This window comes from Neofelis nebulosa, chromosome 2, assembly GCF_028018385.1.
Source record: "Neofelis nebulosa isolate mNeoNeb1 chromosome 2, mNeoNeb1.pri, whole genome shotgun sequence".
NCBI lineage: Eukaryota > Metazoa > Chordata > Mammalia > Carnivora > Felidae > Neofelis > Neofelis nebulosa.
This window is the reverse complement of record NC_080783.1, coordinates 103,031,169-103,055,183: the sequence shown is the minus strand read 5'-3', so window position 1 is coordinate 103,055,183 and position 24,015 is coordinate 103,031,169. Positions and strand designations below refer to the sequence as shown.

Sequence of the window (24,015 nt, the reverse complement as noted above, 5' to 3'; positions counted from 1 at the left end):
CTAACTGTACTTTTCTCCAAGGGATGCTGTGAAGATGAGTTAATACGTGCGAGGGCTGGGAGCCAGCTTTTCTTTTCTCTTCTTCTTTACAGTGTTTATTAATTTTTGAGAGAGAGGGAGGGGCAGAGAGAGGGGCTGCTGACAGCACAGACCCCCGAGGCAGGATTTGAACGCCCGAACCCCTGAGGTCGTGACCTGAGGCGAAGTCAAACCCTTAACCAACTGAGCCACCCAGGTGCCCCTCGGAGTCAGCTTTTCTGGCCGATGCGTGTGCTCGCATGTGTGTGTGTGCACGTGGGCATGTGTATGGACTGTTCTCTGAGGTGCTTTGTGGGCCGTGGTCGCCTCTTGGCACTCTGCCCTTCTGGTGCCCAGCACAAAGTCTGCTGCTGGCGTGAAGGCCGGCCAAGGGAGGTCAGGTGGCAGCAGGCCTAGAGGCCCCAGGGGTCCAGCGCAGCCCCTGCTGCCTGTCCGTGTGGCCCAAACGTAAGAGAGTGAGTGACTAATCCTGGCTGGGCCCTGGCTCCTGGGTTGTTCTATTTACAGATCTGGAGGAGGGAGGAGGGAGGGGATCAAATTACAGCTGGAGTGGGGGTGGCAGGCTGGGGCTCCCCAGGTGGCACACAGGCCTGCCCACCTGCCCCCCACCCCCACCCCCGGACCGAGCTGCGGACAAAACACAAAAGGGCACTGAGGCTCAGTTGTGCGGGAACTGGCACAAACTACGGGTCCCAAACACTCTGGGTGTTTGCCCAGGCTTGCCTGGTTCCTCCCACTTCCCGGCAAGGTCATGACTGGGCTGTATTTGTGGCTGGGAGCCATGCGGGCTCCCCTGCCCCCTCCTGCCCACTGTCAGGCAGGTCACTAATGGTAGCCAGTCATGGCACGGGCAGCCAGCCCTACAGCTTTTTCTGGGTGGCCAGCAACCAACCTTTCAGGCTCAAGTGGCTAGGGCAGTCCACGGCCACAAAGGGGTCAGAGTGGCGTCAGATGTGGTGGGGGGTGGGGAGGCTGGCTGAGGCACCCTTTCAGCTGGATGGAGGCGGGGTGCCTTCCACCCCTTCCTGTGCAGAGGTGGGCTTGAGCTAACATTTCTGGCCCTGGCTGGCCCTGGGCACGAGAGAGGACTATGGCACAGCTCTCGCCCTCAAGTGGCCCACAGTTATCTTCAAACTTGGTTTAAATTTTATCTGGTCAGTAAAATTAAATTTGGGATGCATTCCTATCACCGCTTTTTACTTATAAGTTAAATACATTTAAAATGTTATCATTTGTGCTGACAAATCGTCATGAGGAACACAAAAAGATGCTGAATGTCATTAGCTCCCAGGGAAACACAAATTAAAACCCTTTGGGGCGCCTGGGTGGCTCAGTTGGTTAAGCATCCAACTTCGGCTCAGGTCATGATCTTGTGGTTCGAGCCCCGCGTCGGGCTCTGTGCTGACAGCTCAGAGCCTGGAGCCTGCTTCGGATTCTGTGTCTCCCTCTCTTTCTGCCCCTCCCCTGCTTGCGCTCTTTCTCTCTCAAAAATAAACAAACATTAAAAAACAAACAAAAAAGCCACTAGACGCCACCACACACCCACCCGGACGGCTTAGTCAAAAAACAAGACAGTAAGCGTTGGTGAGGATCTCGAAGTTCTAGAAACCACCTCCAGTGTTGACGTAACAAGAATATAAAATGTGGATGCGATTCCACTCCCAGGTGTATACCCGGGAGAACTGAAAACCCACAAAAATGTGTACGCCAAGATTCCTGGTACTCACAATACCCCAAATGTTGAAACAACCCAACGTCCATCAACTGGTGGCAGGATAAATAAAACGTACTCTATCCACACGATGGAGTATTATTCAGCAACAAAAAGCAGTGAAGTCCTGATACAGGGTACAACACGCTGGATCTTGGAAACGCTATGTTAAATGAAAGAAGCCAGTCACAAAAAGGCCACTCGTATGACTCTCCACTTATGTGAAATGTCTAGACTGGGCAAGTCCATAAAGACAGAAAGTAGATTAATGGTTGCCAGGGAAAGGGCTGGGGTCGGGGGGGGGGGGAGGAATGTTAAGTGACTGCTCATTGGTACCGGGTTTCTTTTTCAAGTTATAAAACTATTCTATTTTTTTTTTAACATTTATTCATTTTTGAGAGACAGAGACACAGCGTGAGGGGAGAGGGGCAGAGAGAGAGGGAGACACAGAATCGGAAGCAGGCTCCAGGCTCTGAGCTGTCAGCACAGAGCCCCACGCAGGGCTTGAACTCACAAACCGCGAGATCATGACGTGAGCCGAAGTCGGACGCTTAACCGACTGAGCCACACAGGTGCCCTGAAACTATTCTCTTTTTAAAATTTATTTATTTATACTTGAGAGAGAGAGAGAGAGAGAGAGAGAGAGAGAGAGAGAGAGAGCGCGCGCACCAGGAGAGGGGCAGAGAGAGAGAATCCCAGGCAGGCTTTGCATAGTCAGCGTGGAGCCAATGCAGAGCTCGAACTCAACGAATCGGGAGATCATGATCTGAGCTGAAATCAAGAGCAGATTAACCAAATGAGCCACCCAGGAGCCCCAGTGATGCAACTATTCTAAAATGGATGGTGGCGAAAGTTATACAGCTCTGAGAATATATCAAAAACCACTGGGTTGTATAGTTTAAGTGGGTGAGTTGTATGCTATGTGAATTATAGCTCAATAACGTTGTTATAAAAAAAAAAAAGAGAGAGAGAAATTGAGGGGCACCTGGGTGGCTTGGTCAGTTGAGTGTCTGACTTTTGGTTTCAACTCAGGCCACAATCTCGAGGTTTGTGGGTTTGAGCCCCACCCCAGGCTCTGCGCTGACAGTGTGGTTCCTGCTTGGGATTCTGTCTCCCTCTCTCTCAAAATAACTAACTTTAAAACACATACACACAAAAAAGAAATGGAGATAGCACAGCCTGTTACTGAGGTGCGTGAACCAAGAGTACACTTGCCTTGGGTGAGAGTCCAAGAGCTTCTCATGAACTCAGTGCGTGGATTCTGTGACATTGGCATCGGTGGCTCTAAGTCATTCCCTAGTTGTTTCCCACATATCTGAGTTCCTAAGCCCCACGGCCTCTAGAAAAGTGAGGCTTATGTAGTCAGCACTATTAATTATTGTTGTGGGGGAGATGGCACCATGGGCTAGTCCACTTAGCTTCCAAGTGGCTTCCGCTCACGCAGCTGGTTCTCTGCACTCCGTGCCATGCAAGCAGACGGCCAGTCAGGGTCACAGTGCGTGGCGTGCAAGGAGGGTGCCGAGGTACGAGGCCCAGCCTTCTGGCCCCCAGGATGGGTCAACGAGCAAGGCAGATGTGCTCCAATGAGAGGGGCAGGGAAGCATCACCTGCTACTCTGCCAAACGACAGAGGGTTTATAGAAGGGCACACAGCTGGAAACTAGCACAGAGCTGCTAATCTCCTAGCATGAGGTCTCATCCGTTCCCCCAGACTCATCTCCTCCTTAATTAGGCAGAGGATCAGCCCCCAAGAGCCATCGTGGTCACTGGGAGCTTGTCCAGCCAGGCTAGGCTGGCTCCCCTGAGTGCAGCCATTAGATCGTCGGTTCAGGGAAACATCTGGGTGTTCCCGATTTACTCAGAATCAGTCACCGTAGTGAACTGCAAGGTAGGCCAGCAAGAACACAGGCGTGGAGGCGGCTGGGGTCATATTTCAGCCCCTACCACTGATTAGCTAGGCGGCCTTGACGAGTCCCGTTACCTGAGCCTCAGTTTCCTCATCTGCACGTTACCCACTTGAATGAGTTGTAGTAAAGATCACGGGGGACAAGCGAAGTGCCACAACGTGAGCCTGTTAAATTCGCTCACTCTTCATTTTGTTCCTCTCTACCTAGGATTTTTAAAAACCTTTTGTCTGTGTCAAGCAGAAATAGACGCACCTAAATCAATACGTGGCGTTCTCTGCTGAATGGAAACATTTACTCTGTAATTTTCTAAAAATGTGCCCTGAGACGACGGCCTGGAGGTTGTGCACACATTTCGCACCAAGGCAACTGCAGGGAGAGACTGGCTGCTCTTTGGGGCTCAGGGAGTGGAAGAAGAGTGGGCAGCAGAACACGGACAGGGGGGCAGCAGAGAGAGGTTGGCGGTCAGGAGTGAGGCACCAGTGTGGTTTGGGACTGGCCCCTTGAGCTCTCTGGGGACCGCTAGTCCAACATCCAGCTCCCTGCAAGGGACGGTCCTTGTGCCACTGGTGTCCCCAAGCCACCCTCCCTCACCAGGATCTCCAGCTCCTGGATCAAACCTGCACAAGCTGCCTCTCTGCCTCCACACCCCTGAGAGTAGCCCTTTCCCACTGACGGTATTGCTCTCTTTCCCGTCTCTCTTCTCCCCGGGCTCTCAGCTCCTCAGGGTTGGGAATGGAGTCAGACTCACTTTTGTAACCCCAGCAATTAGCCCAGGGCCAGGCACAAATGAGGTCACACCCGAGCTGCACCTGGGTCATCCGGAGGGCTTGTTAAAACAAACTGCTGGGAGGGGCGCCTGGCAGGGGCTCAGTCGGTTGAGCGTCCGACTTCGGCTCAGGTCACGATCTCTAAGGCTGGTGAGTTCGAGCCCCGCATCTGGCTCTGTTGCTGACAGCTAGGAGCCTAGAGCCTGCCTCGGATTCTGTGTCTCCCTCTCTCTCTCTCTCTCTCTCTCTCTCTGTCCCTTCTGCACTCATGTTCTGTCTCTCTCACTTTCAAAAATAAATAATAAAACATTAAAAAAATTAAAAAACAACACAAAACATACTGCTGGGCTCCATCCCCAGAATTTCTGCCGCGGAGGCTCCCAAGACCACACTTTGAAGACCACTTCAGAAGATGAGCATAACAGGGGCTGCACAAGGGGTGAACCACTCCAGATGTGACTTTTTTCCTGGGTTGTTAAAGTCAGGCCCAGCCCTTAGCCTGCCTCCTCCCCTAAGTCCTCCCTGTCCCCTGGGACCCCTGGTATCAGTGCTCTCTCCCCATGCTCCTCTCAGCCATGGGAGGCAGGTGCATGTGCTCCAATCCCCTGACCCGCCCAGAGCTGGGTCCTTCCAGCGGAAAGGGGATCAGGGCTGTGGCAACATTGCTCCCAGAGTCAGTGGGGCAGACTCTCCACAAGGTGCTCTCAGGGCCTCTCCCCTCCCGCACGTGGGTCATCAGGCCCATTGCGGGCTGAGGGAGAAGAGAGGGGTACCACTGGGCAACTAACTACACAGATCCTGGGTGACTCAGGTGCTCCCCAACACCCTGACTGGAGACGTCTTCCGGGAGGACTGAGTTTTCTGGATGGCCAAGAACTCAGGTGGCCTGACTTCATACCCAGGGCTCGTCCACTACCACAATTTGACAGGTGGGCCAGGAAGAAGTGTTCACTGGACCGGTTCATTACCACCCACTGCCAGCACATAGGCAGGAAGGTGGTCAGCGCTGGTTGGCAGGGGGAAGGGGGAAGTCCCCACGGTCAGCACCAAGGCCAGGGTCTTGACGCAGGGTAAATGGTAAGCCCTTAGGTTCCCATGCTACACGACCCCCGGGGGGCACCACCAATGTTGCAATCCCCGTAAACAGTAACCTCTACAGTTGTGCAGTGCACATCCTGTGCAGTTTTATGCAATGGTCCTACCAATCCTAGTCTGCAAATGGTTTGTTATTCCCTGAATACCTACTATGTACCCATGAGGTGTTCTGGCAGGAGGCCAGAAGATGGTCTAGCCTCTTGGGGCAATTAGGGGAAAAGCCAGCTACATCCTACCGTGAGGAGAAAAGTGCTTTCACGAGGGCATGCCCAGGCACTGGGGGAGCCAGGGAATGGCTTATCTCTGCCCAGTGAGGTCAGGGCGCTGGCATGCGGGGGCAGCCAGCTCCCTGAGGGCTGGTTAATCCAGCCAGGCTGGAAGCTATCAGGCGGCGGCTGCTGAATCTGCAAGCCTCAGCGTCTGGGGTTGGGTGGCTTCTTGCTTTCCAGGGACACCTGGAGCTGCAATCCCTGGGGCCAGAGGGGTCCCTTGTGGTCTGTGGCCGCCCCAACCCCCTCCCCTCGCCATTGTGTGGGTTGGCAGAATTAGAGATCAGAGCCCCCGATTACTGGGCAGAAGGAGGTGTGGAGGCAGGGAAAGGGGCAGAAGCAGCCAAGACAAATAAGGGCAGCTCCAGGGGCTTCTGCCAAGGAGCTCAGCCTGCCTCCCTGGCCTGGTTCCTGAGCTTGGTTGGGGATGCATGCTTCCCCAGCTGATGGGCCACTTTTTCAAAGAAGCTTCTGAGAGGCCCTGACTTCCAGTAGCATCTTTCTCTGGGCTCCTAAGGGCACTGGAAGTCAGCCTCCGCTCTCCAAATGCTCTGTGTGGGGCGGGTCATGCAATTACTCCCCCCACCCCTCCCCCCACCACGGGCTGGCTCCAGGCAGACCTCTGACTTCGCCAAGAACCCCTGAGAGCTCAAAAAGCTGGTCCAGGCAGCCCTGGGAGACGTCCCGGCTTCCTCCCGGATCCTAGGGGATCTTGCACTCTGGGACACACTTTGTATCTGTCACTGTCACCCCACTACAATAGGGGTCACTTCTTACTCGTTTCTGTGTCTCTAGCACCTAGACTGGGGACTGGCACCGACTAGGTGCTCAGTTAAAGTCTGCAGCTTGAATGACTTCACTGCTAGTTTCCGTGCCTGAGGGCAGAGTGTATTTAGGAGTCCTGGCTGTTCTCAGAACCTAGCGGGCCCTCCCATACCCCGGGGTGATTAAATACTACCGTAATTTCTAATCCCTACCACAGCCTGATCAGGTTGTCAGACTTGGCCAGGCATTTCACTCTTTGATAAACTTAATCACACAGAAGACTTATTATGCACAGAGGGGTTTAAACCCAACGAGACTCACACAGCTCTGGCCAAAGTGGAAAACCAAACACCAGATGTGAGCCAGAGCGGGGAACAGCCTGGTATGTGGGTACCCACGAAAGAGGGCTTCAGGGATGCTGGGTCAGTGGTTCCAGGGCCTCTGGGCTTCTGACCCAGCAGGGAACCACCATTTGGAATGGTCTGCCCAGTCTGCATGAGGCAGGGGTGTCCAGGGGCAGGTGAGGCCCAGATTTAATTTTTTGCCTGGAAAGCCCCTTCCCTCCAAATGACAAAATTCAAGGTCTGGCAGATACAATGGTGGGTACTTTCCCTTAGGAGTAGAGGGTGATGGGGTCCCTGACCACCCCTCCCATGTGCTAATGTTGATAGTAAAACGATGGGAATGCAAGCTGGTGCAGCCACTCTGGAAAACAGTATGGAGGTTCCTCAAAAAGCTAAAAATAGAACTACCCTACGACCCAGCAATTGCACTACTAGGTATTTATCTAAGGGATATAGGCGTATTGTTTCAAAAGGGTACATACACCCCCATGTTTATAGCAGCATTATCGACAAGAGCCAAAGTATGGAAAGAGCCCAAATGTCCCTCAGTGGATGAATGGATAAAGAAGATGTAGTGTACACACACACACACACACACACACACACACACACACACTGGCGTATTACTCGGCAATCAAAAAGAATGAAATCTTGCCATTTGCAACGACGTGGATGGAACTGGAGGGTATTATGCTGAGCGAAATGAGTCAGTCAGAGAAAGACAAAAATCATATGACTTCACTCACATGAGGACTTTAAGAGACAAAACAGATGAACATGAGGGAAGGGAAACAAAAATAATATAAAAACAAGGAGAGGGACAAAACAGAAGAGACTCTTAAATATGGAGAACAAACAGAGGTGTGGGAGGGGGGATGGGCTAAATGGGGAAGGGGCACTAAGGAATCTACTCCTGAAGTCATTGTTGCACTAGATGCTAACTAATTTGGATACAAATTTAAAAAAAATTAAAAAAAATGACAAAAAATGTTGATAGTAAAACTAATATAATTCATATTGAAATTCCCAGTCCGGTGAAATGAACAACAGCTTCTGTAAAACCTTTCCCATTTTATGAATCTGAAATAACAATCTATTGTTATGCAATACTTGCTATGCAAATAGAAGCAGCTTAAAGGAAGTCTTCTAGTTCCCTCTTCCCTACACATGATTGCCCCTAAAGTCACATCGGGTAGAAATTCCGGGCCTCCCCAGGGCTGTGAGGTCCACCCTCCCTTACAGGGGCAGTGGGACAGACACAGCCCAGCACCTAGCAAGGGCCTAGCACGTGGCACATTTGCAATAATCAGGCGTCAAATGAACAGCAGACATTGGGAGGTGTGGCTGGACTCACAGTGCAGAGAGATCCTGACAGCGGACTTGCACCCTTGGGGTCTGGTCTGCGAAGGCTATCATCACTTCCATTTTGCAGATGAGAAAACTGAGGTCCAGTTAAGACTTCCTTAAGGTCCCAGAGTTGGCTCTTGCCTGAGTCCCATTGAGTCCCTGCATTCAAGCTGCCTCTTGGGTGGTGAGGGCGGCCAGCTCGTGCTGGGGCATGAATAATAGCCAGTCACCTGGTCTGCATGGGGCTCTGGGGTGGTCTGCTCCCTTCCTCCCGCCTTTCCGTCTGCCCTGCTGGGCTGCCCAGACTCACACTTTCCAGCCTCTCATTCTCAGCTGTTTCTGCAAATCCGGGGCTGCCCTCTATCCTGGATTCCAAACCACCACAGCACGGGTCCCAGGCCCTCCATCTCCCTCTCCCTGAGGGGTCTGAGAGGCAAGAAGGAGGCTCCACCTGGGTCCAGGCACTCACCCCAGACCCCTCACAGCTGACCTCAGCGGGGACAGGACAGAGGAGGCCAGTCTCAAATCCGGGTTTAAAAGCTGGGTTAGAGCCGCACACGTCTTAATTGGTACATTTCTATTTTCTCTGTGGGCATTTTTCCTTGCTGATGGACTCTTACAAACATTTTACTGTTGTATTTCTTGTACTACTGCCTGGAATCGTTATTTCGACATCATAAAAAAATCATTATATTTTTAAAAGAAAGACTGAGAATTCCTACAAAAGAGAATACAAAAAGCTTGGGCAGACACACACATACACACAGGCCCATCCACACACAAATATATCTACGTGCAAGTTTAGGCTGACAGGAAAAAGAGGTTTCTCACCATACCGCTTTGCAAAGTAGAAGTGAATGAATAATTGATAGGGCTTTTTCCAAACATCTAGATTTTTAAAAATTATTCTAGAAAAATCCGGTTCGATTACTTAGAGCTGCAGTTCTGTGCTAAACCAACCCAGAAATGGTTACCAATAAGTAAAATTTACGATTCCCACTGAGCCAGCCTTCCATGGAATTGCATCATAAACACGAACATCTTTGTTTTGACCCACCAGAGTCCACAAAGCCGCCGCTCTCACTAACTGAAGGCATTGTCTGATCCACCCTCGAGCCCTTTACTCTGAGTAATGTTCCTGACTTCACGTACAGATGATAGTATTTCCCACTTTCTTTTGGCAAGAACTTCATCCATCTCACCGCACTCACCCTTCGCCGCCAGTTGCAAATGAGCGGTGCCAGAACCGAGGTCACGAAGCTTTAGTTCTTCTGACTCCCCGAGATACTGGGGCACCCGTAGCGGACCAGGGGTTGGTGGTGCTGGTGGGAGAGGCCCATGCACCACCCGTGCCACTCTGGATCTGTGCCCTAACCAGACTTACCCACAACGGGCTGATGCGACATTTGGCCAATGCCAGTATCTGACGCATGAGTCCCTTGATGGCCCCACGGGGATCCAGGCCACAGCTTCTTGCTTGGTCTCCCTCCGGTGTGCGGGCAGCCTGTCTTGGAAGTCAGGGCTCAGGCTGACCCTCACAGGCGAGGGACCTGCCGGGCTTGGACAGCTGTGCTGCTGCCCCCCTCAGCCTACACACCAGCTCCTGGCCACAGGGACTGGCCCGGGAGTGGTGACTGATGCTTGGTTACAGAGCGCGCTGGGAGAGAGCAGTTCTGGTTGATACTTCCTGTTTGGGGAGGAAACCTCACTGGTAATAATTAGTGGCTCAGACTCCAGCGTCTCTGCCACAGGAACTGAGGCAGGACAGCCAGCAGAGCCCAGGATGCATAAAATGAATAAATGTCATCCAATGCAGGGTGGGCCGCCTCTGTGTGTGTGTGTGTGTGTGTGCGTGCGTGCGTGCGTGCGCGCGCGCGCGCGAGAGAGAGAGAGAGAGAGAGAGAGAAAGAGAGAGTGTGAGTGAAAGAGTGAGAGAGAGAGAGAAAGAGAAAGAGAAAGAAAGAGAAATAAAAAGAAAGAGGTGTGTTTATTCTTCAGATTACAAAGACAAACATAATGGCTGCAGAAAGTGGCAATTTATCAATTGCTGTGGGGGTAATTTATTGCAATCACTGCAGCTGTCCTTGGGTTGTGATGGGTTTTCTCAGCATTTTGTGCCAACAAAGGCTTCATGGTCGCCTTTATTTGCCTGTCGGTACCCACGGTGTGGAGAAAGACAGACGGAAGGACCCACAGACAGAAGACAGTATTGTCCCAAGGGCAAAGCAGGGATGCGTGTGTGCCTTCCTGCCGCTGATGGCTTTTCTAGTGACCCTGGGGGCCAGGCTGACGGCCAGGCTGACGGCACAAACGGAGGTCAGAGGTTTCGAGGCTTTTTTTATCATTGACATTAATGATGCCAAGCCCAGTCTTAGGACAAGTATATGCAACTGCTTCCAACTTGTTCGAAAACTGGTGACCTTGGAAAACAGGAGCTTTGAGTCACCCTGGGCATTTGGATAACCAGAATATGCACTGCCAGGCCCCGGGCGGGTTTATTCTCTTATTACAAGCTGAACAGCGCCTGCATGGCCATCTGACTGCTGTGGCCCAGTGCCTTGTCTCCTCTACCAGAAACCTCCTGTGGGCAGGGGTATTCCTGAATCTCCCAAGTCCAGTGTCGGCCAGTGCACACCGACAGACTTCCCTTGCCTTAGCTCACTTTCCATTCCCTTCTTTCTGGTCTCTGCCACCCACCCCCCCACTTCTGCCAAAGCTTATTACCTCCACCTCACATCTTGACATCCTCTCCAGCCAAATCCCCCTTCCTTGGGGACTGAGGTCGCCTCCCAGCCCCCATAGCCCCTCAACTGTCTCTCCCGGCTCTGTGTTCACAGAGGATCTAGGTAGGCAGACCTAGGTGTGAATTCAGGTTCAGCTGTGTAAGCAGTGTGACGTTGGGCAGGTTCCTTTCCTTCTCTGTTCTGATGATTAAGCAAAACAGTGACAATGAAAGCCCCCAAACCCACATCTCAGGACGGCTTTGGTTTACACGTTTCCTGTGTTTTGCTGTGGACCGTTCACTGCATGCTGTCCCGGAATCTTCTCCCTGTGCTGCCTGGTGGTGCTGTGTATTGTCACTCAGCTTCCCACTTAGACTGTGAGCTCTCCAAGGGCAGAGACCTGGTGTCCCGCACCCCTGTGCATCCACACCGCCCTGCTCGCGGTAATTCTGCCGTGAGGCCCGTAGATGCCTGTTGGGCTGACGGGGGCTCAGGCAGTGTTCTCAAACGGTAGTGAACACGGATTGGGGTCGTAGTGAACACGGGATGGCGGGGGAGCTTAGGCTGCAGATTTCCAGGCAGTCCCAGAGGGCCCCTCTCACCCCCCCACCCCCACCCCTGCCCCGATTCAGTACTTTGGGCGGGCTCAGCACTCTCTGTCCCTATCACAGCTTCTGGGTGGTCTCTGATCCCTTTGAGGAAGCTGTACTGTCAGGAACTCACACTTTCTTTGGAAAGCAAACCCCCCAGCTGTGAGTGGACAGGAGCACGCCCCCTGTTCCCACAGGGGTCCAGGTCAGCTGTGGTTCCTGGTCTCCTGGGGTTTTCAGTGAGCCCTCAGCTGTGCCCTGAGTTCCCCCTCCCCCTTCGCCACACACAGCCATGCTAGATTAAAACATCCAAGAAGAACTGTAGCAAAGGTTACAGGAGGACGACAGGCCCAAGAGGCAATACACAACAGAGCGTTGTCAGCCTTCCAATCCAGGAACACCGCGAGGGCAGGGCTTTCCTGGCTAGAAGTTCCCAACCCCCCACACAATCCTTGGCGGCCCCACCCAGCACCGGCCTGTTTCCTTCCCTTCCAGGGCCGGCCACTACCTTATTTCTGGCCACCCTGCAGCCATCTGCAGGGACCAACCACAAAGCGCCTGGTCTTAACCTCTTGTGGCTGCCCAGCCCTGCACCCAGGTTGTTGGTGGCTGACTCACAGGGCAGTGGTGATCGACTCCCCCACCCTGCCCACTGTATCCCACGTACAGGCCTGGCTGGTCACCCAGTCCCCGCACAGGCCCCTCGGATTCCAAACGGCCCACCCTCCTGACGCCGCAGGCCACCCCATCTTTGCGCAGACTCCATCTGTAGGGCCCGTGTCCCAGCCAACACCTTCCCGCTGTGTGCCTGCATGATTCACCTTCAGAGAGACCCTCACCCGGACCGCAGGGCATACTGTCACCTCCCAAGCCCACCAGTAAAATTACAAGCCTACCTTCCCCACGGGCCTGATGGCCACACCACAAGCATCGGGGGTGACAGCACCAGAAAGGGTCAGCCACCACAGACCCCAGCACGCCGGCTTTGGGACACCGCTGTCTTCCCTGGGAACTGAGATGGCCCGTTTGCCAGCCCCCAAATCCCTTCACATTTACCCGTGATTGATTTTATTATACTCTTGGGGCTCTGTTTTTCAGTTTAAACATCTGAGCTATCCTAATCTGATAGCTCTAGAAAGCTTAGGAACGTGTGCTTCCATCCCACCTGGCTCTCATTAAGCGAAAGGGCGAGGTAGGAAGAAGTTGGTGCCTGATTGCAGGACAATTAGTGCCCACCTGTTGCACATTCTGCCAGGTGACTGTGGTCATTTATAAGGACGGACTGATTGGGAAGAGCTGAGCAGCAGGTAATTCTCCGGTGATAGGGTTCCACACCCCAGGGGGAACCTGGGGGGGGTTCTGCCCAGGGGGTTGAAGTGACAATACAGGCCTTTTTGATCCTGCATAAGTTAGCAGTGGCTGCTCCCGCCCGCCCTCTGCCGTCTCTGGTTTTGGATCCTGGCTTGCATTAGCTGTGGGACCTGGGACTCAATGATGCTGAGCCCCCTCACTTCTAATTGGAAATAAGGGGGGTGAGGGGGGCGCCTGGGTGGCTTGGTTGGTTAAGCGTATGTCTCTTGATTTCGGCTCAGGTCATGATCTCAGTTTGTGAGTTCGAGCCCCACACTGGGCTCTGCGCTGACAGTGGAGAGACTGCTTGGGATTCTCTCTCCCCCCTCTCCCTCTCCCCCTACCCTGCTCATGCTCTCTCTCGCTCTCTCAAAATAAATAAAAACTTAAAACACAAAGAAGTGGAGAGTGTGGGGTTTTGCTGGGTTAGAAATGACCATGGACACTCATCCCACCAGAAGTGGGACTCAGTCTTGAGTACCTGGCACCAAGACGGTGCTCAGTACCCTTTGTTGAGTGAATAAATGATGAGGCAGAATTTGGACAAGCAGATATACTTAGTAGTTAGGAGCCTCTCAAGTTTGGGGTGGAAAGAACGGATTGGAGTCTCGTGTTTAACTTGGGAAAGTTACATCTATCTCCTTAAGAGACTCGAAGGTTCAAATGTGCTTATGGATACGTCACGCTTGGGGCCTGACAGGTGGGGAACTGAATGTTCAGTGATGATGACTGTCATTTCAGGTGTAATCCAAGCAGTGCCCATGGCATGCCAAGGATGTGAAGGGCTGGTCTGTAGATGTCTGGGCAGGTCAGAAAGCTGGTGGGCCCAGCTGCAGAGGGCAGCAGGAGGAAATGAGAGTTCTGTAGTCCAATGTTTGGAAACCACCTAGAGAGGTTTCCCCACGCCTTGGTTCCCCTCTCCAAGTTCTGGAACCTCCACAGCCTCCTGGATTCGGAACTGGGTTGGCAAGGACAGGATATGAGTGGGAAAAGAAGCACACCCTCCCTTCAACCCCCCCCCCCCCCCCCCCCCCGGCAGGGAGGAAAGGAGCCAGCTCGGCTTTAGGTTTTAATGACTGGTTTGAAAGGCAAGCTTCCTGGTTTTAAATCAAGAGGCTCATCCTCAGTCCAGATGCTAGAAAGCAATTTCACGGAGTGCTCATCTTATGAAGCTTGGACCGCCCAGGCAAGGGAGACGTGGCCACCACACCAGTGGGGAGGGCAGGGAGGGGTAGACCCAGCCGCAGAGAGCCCAGACATCCCTGCAGACCCGGCTCCCCGGCTCCATCCCAACCTGCCTGAAAATCACCCCCAGCCACTGAAATGTTCTTTTGCAGGCCGGTCAGAGAACGAAGCAGGAGGCACAGACTTTTTCTCCCAGTCTGGAAGACACTGGCCAGGACACTAAGCAGAGAGCCTCGAGGCCTGAGCCCCGCGGCCATCTCTGAAACATAGAAGAGGATGTGGAGGCCACTCTCTGGGCTTTAGCTACCTTTTCTAGGGAACTGAGGGGGCTCGGACTAGAAGAGCAATGAGCCTAGAAGGTCTCCAGCTGATTAACACTCAAATCCTGGGGGAAGAGGGAAGGATCTGATATTTTTTGCACTCCTAAAACTCATCACTTCACACAACTAATCCCTCAGGCAGGTATTATTGTCACTGTCTTATAGAGATATCAAGTGCAGCGTCCCTTAGCAAGGTAGATGAAGAAGCAAGTGTGGAGAGCTGAGGACTTGGCCAAGGTCACATGGTGAAGAGCTGAGATTCAGACTCGGTTCCATCTGACTGCAAAGCCAGGGGCTCTCACTTACTGTGAGGCAGCTGAAGCTGCCTGACCCCCCCCCCCCCCCCCCCCCCCCCCAGGGCTCAGGTGCGCAGCTTTGGACTATAGTCCTTAACTCTCACTGTTTAATTACCTGGAGCCCTGCCCAATACTCTGATAAGCACAAGGAGGGAAGGGCCAGGGGGCAAGGAAGGGAAATGAACTGAAGAGGGCACATCTGTGATCCCAGGGTGACCACAGGTCCTGGGGAGCTCAGCAGGCTTGGGACTGGCTGTCCAACCTCCTAGTAAACAGGTGGCCTGGAATGAGCTCTGGGCTGGCTCTGAGGTCACTCCAGGCCTTCCTCCTAGATTGCCTGGCTAAGGCCACTTGCCCATCATTCAAAACCTCCTTCAGGAAAGTTTCTATACCTCACTGATGCCCCGCTAAGTCCATTTCTCCATCAGACAATGATCAAGCACATGCTCCCAGCTCCCCATCACCCCTCTCCCCATTCCCCCAGGCCACCGGGTATAGAGACAGGCACAGAGATGGGTAAGACAGTCTCAGTCCTCCAGGTGCTTCTGGCTGGGTGCAGGGTCATGCAGACTCTGATACAGTGCCGGTGGATGGGATCTAGGCATCTGTATTTTTAACAAACCATGCAGGTGGCTGAGGGGGCACACCCCTGTGAGACCCTTTTGGCCTTGTGGATATCCTGGACCCCATCACTGCATTTTTTTGGGCTTCCACCTCTGAGAACATGGCCTGTCGGTCTCACTGGCAGGCTCTGGGCTTCTAAGTCCGATAAATCTGTGTACAAATCCCTATTTCTGCAACTTGCTACCTGCGTATCTTTGCCAAATAGCCATGCTTTCTGGGGCTCAGTTTCTCCATCTGTAACAAGATGACAGTCGTGCCTTCCTGGCCTGAGGATTAACTGGGACTGTGCATGCGTAGCAAGCTGCCTGGCACAGATAAATGCACAATAAATGTCCGCTATTAATTATATCATCACTGCACTCTGATAGAAATACTTCCCTGGGGCTATTTCCAGAACCCCACTTCCCAGAGTCTGTTTCAGAGGCGGCCCTGGACACCTGGGAGGCCTTTCGGTGCCCTCTGCCACGGCTTCTTCAGGACCTGCCTACATTTTCTCCGTGGTTTCCGCCTCTTGGGCCCCAAAGACATTAGCTCAGTGTACCTTTCATCTACCCAGAGCGCCCAAAGTTCCAACCACACCCCTGTGGGCAGCCTGCCCCCACATTTCGGGGAAATAGGCAGGAGAGTTGAGTTTCCCAGGCAAGAGCTCGTGACCAGAGGCAGGCACTAGTCAGCCTGGCCCCTTTCAGTCCAAGGTCGGGCGCCCGGCCCCGGTCGGCCTGCTCCTCTGGGGCCGACAAGCGGCTGGGAGGCCTGGCGGGGAAGGTCCCGCCCACCGCTCCCCGCCCTTCCCTGAGACCCGCCGGCCGGAGCCTCAGGGACCGAGGACCCGAGCATTTGGCCGGTCCGCAAGGCTGCAACCCGGGTCCGGACGCGCGTTCTCCCTAGTCCCGCCCCGGACAGGGCGTCCCCGGGCCCAGTCTCCCGGCACCGCGCACGCGGCTGGCGTCCCCGGGGAAGGCAGGCGCGCAGTGGAGGACCGGGGATCCGGGTTCTCTGTCGCCGGGCGCACGTGGCTCGGTCCCAGCGGCCCCGGTCGCCCGCAGACGCGTGGCGGCGCCCGGCTTCGGAGCGGCAGTGGCGCAGGGGTGCAGCGGGGGCAGCCGCCGGGGCGGGGTGGGGGGTCCCAGGCAGGGCGCAGCCCACAGCCCCGCGAAACGCGGCGGAGGGGGTCACTCACCAATCCGGCGCGCCGCTCGGAGCAGCGGCGGCGGCTGAAGGTCCGCGTTGGAGGCGGTGGCTCGGCCCGGAGGCTCCTCCCCTCCCGGCGCCCCGCCCGCCCCCGGGGCCGGACCTGCGGGGGAGGTGGCCGCCCGCCAGCCCGCCCCTGCTAATCAGCCTCAGCCGCCGCCCCCAGCAGCGCAATCGGGGAGCTGCAGGGTGCTTTGGCCCTGCAGCCGGGCGGTGGTGCCCTAGGGCCCTCCGCCCGGGCCCGAAGTTCAGAGCCAGCCCGCCCCCTTCCTGATCCTCCTCCCTGCCGGGGCTCAAGTGTGCAAAACTCCCGGGCCACCACTTAACCAGGACAATGAGGGCGCGCAGAGCAGGGTGACTTCTGTGTCCCGCTTCCTTAACCGGAGGGACACCTCAAATCCATTACCATTTTATAACCGGGGGTGAGTGGTAGGTCGGGTTTGCACAGATGGTAAGAGACCAAAGTGTCAGGTTGGATCCTGCTTCCGTCATTTTTGCAGTGGAAGCAGGCAATAGAGAGAGGCCCCTTCTCAGCAAGGCAAGCAGCATCCAGGCACAATGGTCCTGGCATTTCTCTGTCCCTTGTCCACTTATTGGGCAGCCTTTTGGTCCTTGCCCCTAGTCCTCAGGTTTCAAGGCCTGGGAGCTTGTGGAGGACCCTTGGGAGGAGCTGCTGGGGACAATGGAGATTGCCTTCCTGTCTTGACTTGCTGGGCCCCCAGACAATCCCCTGCCCCTGAGAAGGGTGGCCCCCAACACTGTCTGCTGGCCTCCCTTCCCCCATGTGGGTGGCTGTAAGGCGAGAATACCTTAGGGGTATCTTTCTAGAGATGCTCCCATCTGAAGCCCTTTCTCACCTGCGACTTCACAGCAGGTGCTGCTGGTTTATTCCCCTCCCTTTACAGGTGAGAGTGCTCTGGTTAGGTGGGGTACTGTTGGCATTAAGGTCCGTCATCTGGGAGGCTGACTTGGGGGTTTCCAGACCCTGGGACTCGGTCTAGAATATGTCTGGGGGACATACTCCTTCAGCTCCTGATAAGGAGCTTCTGATTACTCCCGGGAGCCAAGCTGGGCGGGGAGATAAGCCCTGGGGAAGAGTTATCTGAGCCCCTAGGTCAGACACAAGGGGCTGAGCCCTGCAAATGGACCCCAAAGAGCACAATAGAGGGGTGAAGAGGCAGAATCGCAACCTCCTCCTGGTGGGAAGGCTGCTATGAAGGGCCTCTTCTCCCCACCCCCACCCCCCTCTGAGATCCGCCCCAGAGAGCCAGAGCCTGCCCCGCCTCCATAGTTTCCTCCTGCCTAGAATACCCTGCGTCCCTGCTCTCACTGTGAGGCCCCAAGACCCAGATCCTCTCGCACCTCCTTTTGCCCCGCCCTACCCCAAGGCAACACCCACTGAGCTCCTGCAGCAGTTCTCAAAGGTCCCTTTTCCGTTCAACACTCAGGGAATCCTGCCATACCACACAGTGTTCCATGTGCCAGGGACCCAGGTGCCCCATGCCTGGTCCCTGCTCTTGGATGGTGGGTCGCTGCTGCAGTGGGTTATAAACTTTGGGAAGATAGGAACCAGTTCCTAGCCCCCTTTGGTGACCCCCACGCACTAGGTGTTTTTTAAGTATCTGGCTGATGGCCATCTCTGAGCATCCTTCCTGCAATGCCAGCGGACGGCACGAGGAGACTGAGCTTGAGAAATGGAGGCACTCAGAGGTCTTCTGCCATTCTTGGAAGGACCCTTGGATCTGCCCAGCATCCTTCCAAGGACACTTGGTGGGGCTATTTGTGGGGCTCCCCATGAGCTGGAGAGGTGAAGGCTGGCCTGGCAGAGGGCTATAGAGGGAGGAATGTCCTAAGCATGCGCTTCCTCGGGAGAACACCCAGGGGCCTGAAAGGGTCGGGGCGTAGGTAATTGAATGCCCTTAAGTGGACAGACATCACCCACCCTGTTGGCCTTTGGCGCTTTGCTTGTCCGTCTCCCCCTGGATTGGGAGCACATTGAGTGGAAGCTTATCTGGCACGGGGTCCGGTGTGGATGAGGGTTCAAGAAATGTTTCCTGAATGTTTGGGGGTGGGGAGGCAAACTTTTGGAAGCAGATGAGCTCTGTCCTGATCTAGGGGAGAGGATGGTATGTTGGCATTGGCTGAGCACCTCCTCTGCGTCGGCCTCGTGTCTGGTCAGGCCAAGGGCAGAGCAGTCAGAGCCATCCTTGCAAGATGTTGGGCAGATCCTGTTACTTCTCTGCTCCCCCCCTCCCACTCACCCCCATCCTGCCAGGATGGCCTCCTCCCTTTTCCTCAGATAGATTCAGCAGGGTCCTCAGACAGGCCACAATCCTTGCTGTTCCCTCTGCCTGGACCCTGATTGTCCCTATGGCCCTCTCTCCCTCTCTCAGTTCCTAGCTGAAATATTATCTCAGTGAGACCTACCCCATCGTCCCATCATCCATGTACCTTGCCCTATTTCTTTCTTGTTTTTTATGTTTATTTTTAAAATTTTTTTTTAACGTTTTATTTATTTTTGAGACAGGGAGAGACAAAGCATGAACAGGGGAGGGTCAGAGAGAGGGAGACACAGAATCTGAAACAGGCTCCAGGCTCTGAGCTGTCAGCACAGAGCCCGACGCGGGGCTCGAACCCACAGACCACGAGATCATGACCTGAGCCGAAGTCGGCCGCTTAACCGACTGAGCCACCCAGGCACCCCTATGTTTATTTTTGAGAGAGAGAGAGAGAGCCTGTGCGAGCCCCAGAGCACGCATGTGAGTGGGGCAGGGGCGGAGAGAGAGGAGGACAGAGGATCTGAAGCCAGCTCTGTGCCGACAGCGGAAAGCCTGATGTGGGGCCCAGACCCACGGACTGTGAGATCATGGCCTGATCCGAAGTCGGATGCAAAGTGTTTCTTCCCTAACGTGCTATCAAACACACTTTTCCTGTTTGTTGTTCATTAACTGTCCCCTCCCACAGAAATGCGAGCCTCCCCCCCCCCCCCCTGCCCAGGGCGGGGAATTGCATCTGCCTCATTCACTGCTGCATTTCCAGTACCTCGAACAGTGCCTGGCACAGGGTTGCTGAGTGAAGGTACCCCCATTCTCACCCTTCTTCACCTCCTTCAGCATCCCTGGGAAGCTTCCCCCATGGCTCCCGAGCACCTCCTTTGCCTTCCCCAGAGCTAGCATGGTTCTGGGACAGACCTGGTATATGCACTGTTGGAAGTCTGGGCCTAGAGCTGCTACATATTCTCTTTACAGAGCCCCTGGTGTCGGCCTCCAGAGGTAGCCTTTTCCCCTGAAGACAAGGGTAGCCCTTGGGCTAGGAAGACAACAGTATCCAGGAAGAGAATCTAAGTGCATTGCCTTCTTGGGCCAGAGAGAAGAACGTTGTGCACTCTCAGCTTCTTGGATCGATCCGGCATCTGTAGGCTAGGACAGAGCCCATCCATTTCACAAAATAAACACCCTAATTGACTATGAGGAGATGACCACGAGAAGCTATGTGCCCAATGTGCTCTGACGCCTGCGGGCCAGGCCACCTGGACCTAGTCCTGCTGGGCCGGGGCTACAGACCCAGGGAGGGCGCTCCTCACCAGTGCTGTCCTCCCAGCCTCCGGGCACAGAGAGCTGCTCTCCGACGTGACTGAGGGAATGAGGCTGCAATTCGGATTTAAGTTTACAGACTGTTTCCACTTGGCACCTTATTTTGAACCAATATCGTGTGACATTGTAAGGCGCGGCTTACAGGGCACTGGGACCCCCACCCCTGCACCCCAGAACTTGGTACTCTGGTGTAAGACTGCCTTCCTTCTTCTTCTTCAGTTTATTTGTTTGTTTTGAGAGAGAGAAAGGGAGAGTGGGGGAGGGGCAGGGGGCAAGAGGGAATCCCAAGCAGGCTCCACTTTGTCAGTACAGAGCCGGATTCGGGGGCTTGATCTCACGAACCGTGAGACCGTGACCTGAGCCGAAATCAAGAGTTGCACTGAGCCACCCAGGAGCCCCGAGACTGGCCTTCTTCCAGTCTCTTCCAGACTCTTCCAGAGTCCATGTTGAAACATGGGCTTTCCCAAGAGGAAAAGCCCTCTGAGCTCAGTGAAATGAGCTGTATATCCACAGGAGATTTAACACTGGCCAGCACGAGAGTGTGGAGAAGGTTCTAAAGGCAAATGCTAATAAAAGGGGAGGGGGTTAACGACTGGGGGTGGGGTGGGCAGGAGAAACCATTCCTCTCAGGGAGTCACTAGCACTTAGTAGGTACTTAACTCTGTGTAAGATGAAGTGTCTTGGCTTGTGACTAGACCACCGATGGCCAATGAGAATGTAGGAGCATTCGGTGGGCCCAGAATGGGCCCTATGGTAGCATTACACTGCCTTTGTTGTGGGCGGGGAGGTCGCAAAGGCACACAACTGGAGAAGTCTGGGTTTTAGTTAGTCCTTGCTCCACACGTGGTGCATGTGATGGCCTGGGGGTAGGGGTGGGGGTGGGGGGTTAGAACTGCCGAGTCTCAGGCCCACCCCAGAAGTCCTGAATCAGAAGTACGTTTCAACCCGATCCGCCGGAGCTTATGGGTATGTTCAAGTTTGAGAAGGACTGGGACAAATGAAACCAGCAACTCCTTGAACACCAGGGCCAAGGCGGAGGATCAGAAACCTTGAGCAGACAACACTCTCACCCTTACTGTGCGGCACTTTAACGCCATATCCTTTGCTTTCTCAGAGTCTCTTATGAGTCATCAAATAGGCTGACGCAATCTGCTTGTGAATTTGTATAAATATGGAGTAACTGACTCTGTCCTTCACAACAATGCCTCTTATACAAAACTCCAAGAGGAGAAATGGAAGATGAGTACGCTTACTCCTTTCCAGTAACTGATCTTCTCCCTTTACCGTGGGGACCAGGATACTCAGACGCATATTCACGTATTTTCCCCTAGACCATGATTTTTTGTGTCAAGTTGACGATCAGCCGCATCGGTAAACTTTTTCGCTCGAAGCTATCCTAAGTTGCTTTTGGAAAAAGCCAATTCTGCAGGCGAAAGGAATAGGAAACATCCGTGTGCCTTAGTGGCCAGTCCTCTCTCCCCCTTGACGGCGGTCACCCTTTCATGGCAAGAGCAGGGTCATGGCACGTCCTCTACTAGAATTTTGAGGAGAGAACAGAGGAGTAGGGAGAAGGATGTGCCTTCGAACATCAGCTGGGTGTTACGGAGGAAAGAAAACCCACCCAGCTAGGGGTCACAGCCGGGGAAATCATGACAGGGGGCTCACACCATGCCCCTCCCTGCTACCTCTGTGCCCATGCACACGTCTCACCTGATTGGCAGTGCAAGGTACTGTCCTTCGTGCCAGGGGCCTCCTTGCAGGCTGGGGCGGGGGGACGCGGTTCAGCAGAGGCCTCAGTAGCCATCTCTCCATGTGTTGCTCCCTCTGCCGCTGGGTCCCCAGGTGGGGTATCTGCACTCAGCTCGCTCAGTGCGAGGGGTGGGGCAGGGAGGGGGTGTGTGGGCGGAGGAGAGAGTCAGGTGAGGCTGTTCAAGGACTGGAGTGTGGCAGCAGCTCTGCAGGGCAGAGGCGGGGTCACTGACCTTGGGCTCATCTACAAACACACTGTGGTCAGTGGCCAAGATAAGCCCTTCCCCCACCTGGGGATGTGTTTGAACCTGCTCAGTTCTGGTGCCTGGGTCTTGGCTCTCAAGGGAAGGGAAGGGAAGTGACATGTGCTGAGGTCCCACCTTGAGGCCAGCGCTGTGGCAGGTTGAAATCATTCCATGTAAGCCTCCCTGGCCCCCGCATCCCCGAATGGGATCAGCCCCATTTTTCAGATGAGGAGAGTGACCTCATGCCCAGAAGAAGCGACAGAGCTGGGATCTGAACCAGGTCTCCCTGACTCCCGCATCTTTCCACTACCTTTGCCCTGCTAAGTGGAAGGCTCCTGCGGGCCATGGCCAGCACGTCTTCGGTGACCCCCGTTAGTGCCAAGGACTGGGCCCGGCGTGGTGCAAGGGCAGAGCAGGGGCAGTCCATATAGTGTGACCAGAGGGGAGGTGAGCCACGGAGGGGGGCTCTCTCCCAGACACCCCTCACGGTGCCTGCCTTGCCCTGCCTAGGTGACATTCCATCAAGCTGTCCCCAGGCTCCACAGGGGTGGCAGCTCCATGAGTCTGTCCACTGGGGATGCGCATAGCCTCAAGCGGGTCTGTGAAGGCTGCTTCTGGCTGGCGGGGTGCCAGTGCCAGTTTCAATGACCCACCCGTGTGCAAATGTGTCATCAGAATGACCTTCAGACGTTTGCTGGTCTTTGACAGCATGCGAAAGGCAAGGGCCCTGCAGGAAAAGATAAGGGGGATAATGGCCCCAGAACTGCTGTTTGTGCCAAGGGCCAGGAGCCACAGTCAGCCTAGCCCGGGGTCTCCTGGGAGGAGGAGGGGGGCCGGGCTTGGTCTCTGGAAGCATCTGTAGGGTAAGAAAACACACTGACTTGGGTTCAAGAGTGGTCTCCCCACTGAACCTTGATCCCCTCAGCTGTAATCTAGGAGAATATACCCCCTCACGTGGTGTGAGAATTGAGAAATTACCAGAGAAATGCCTGGCACTTAGGAGGGCTTGTTAAAACACAGTCACCCAACCTGAGAGGGGAAGAAAGGGTGTTCGGGGAGAGGAAGACAGACACTGAAAAAGGCAGTTCCATGAGAAACGTGCTTCCTGTCAGGCCCCCCACTTCTGCCTTGGTAAAGTCTCCTTCCTTGTCCTGTGTCCTGTGAAAAGCGCTCAGGGAACTCTTTCTCCTCTTGAGGAAATTTGAAATGGGGTCGGTGAGCAAAGGGCTAAGAAAGAGTTCTTGAGACGTTTTGGGGGGCAAAAAGATGATTTCATTCAAAGCAGGGGAGGACAGGACCCAGGGGCAGAAAGCGCTGCCCTGGGGTTGTGAGGAGTGACTGATTGTATACTTTTAAGTTTGTGGAGGTGGGGAGAGAGATAAAATTAGTTTCTGAAGACTTTCTGTATGCTGAAAGCAGGGTCTTTGAGGACCGTGAGGATTAAGCTATTGTCAAGATAAGGTTGCTTTTAGTTTTTAATAACATGTAAACTTTAAGGCATGAAAGCAGCCACAGATTCCTGGAGGGATGTCACGAGCTGCAGGTGTCTGGGATCTATCAGTGGGCTGAAGGCCGTAAGGGATTTATTTAAACTACATTTTTCTTGCCTCTGTTTCCCTCATCATTCCCTGCCACCCCGCCTCCACCCCCCCCAACAACTTTGACCCTTAAATCTTTAAAGGTTTTTGAAGGTGGAACGTCTCACCTTCTGTGGCTTTGTCTGCTGAACAGGGGCATAGAGATGTCCCTACCTACCGGTCGAGGTTGGTCAGTTGAGAGTTTACTAGGAGTTAGGAAAGGCTAAGGCAGCTGTATCTAGAGTTGCTAGCATATGGGAGTTTTCTTGAGTAGAACTTCTTGGCTTGCAGTGAAGGAGACTTGGCACCAGGTGGAGAGACATGGAAGA

The 24,015-nt window shown here is 54.3% G+C and overlaps 1 protein-coding gene across 3 annotated transcripts in view; it reads right to left on the bottom strand.

Moving 5' to 3' along the window:
- The window catches only part of STEAP3 (STEAP3 metalloreductase), a 49,314-nt gene extending 27,335 nt beyond the window's left edge, over positions 1 to 21,979 (bottom strand). Inside the window, exon 1 of one of the 3 annotated variants that reach the window (XM_058715492.1) lies at positions 21,826 to 21,979. In XM_058715492.1, the coding sequence (XP_058571475.1) occupies positions 21,826 to 21,919 (94 nt within the window). In that variant the 5' untranslated portion in view covers positions 21,920 to 21,979. Of the gene's footprint in view, positions 1 to 9,627; positions 10,055 to 16,511; positions 16,642 to 21,825 lie in introns of those variants that run through there. The other 2 variants (XM_058715494.1, XM_058715493.1) reach the window with 2 other exon arrangements.
- Positions 21,980 to 24,015: the final 2,036 nt, after the last annotated feature.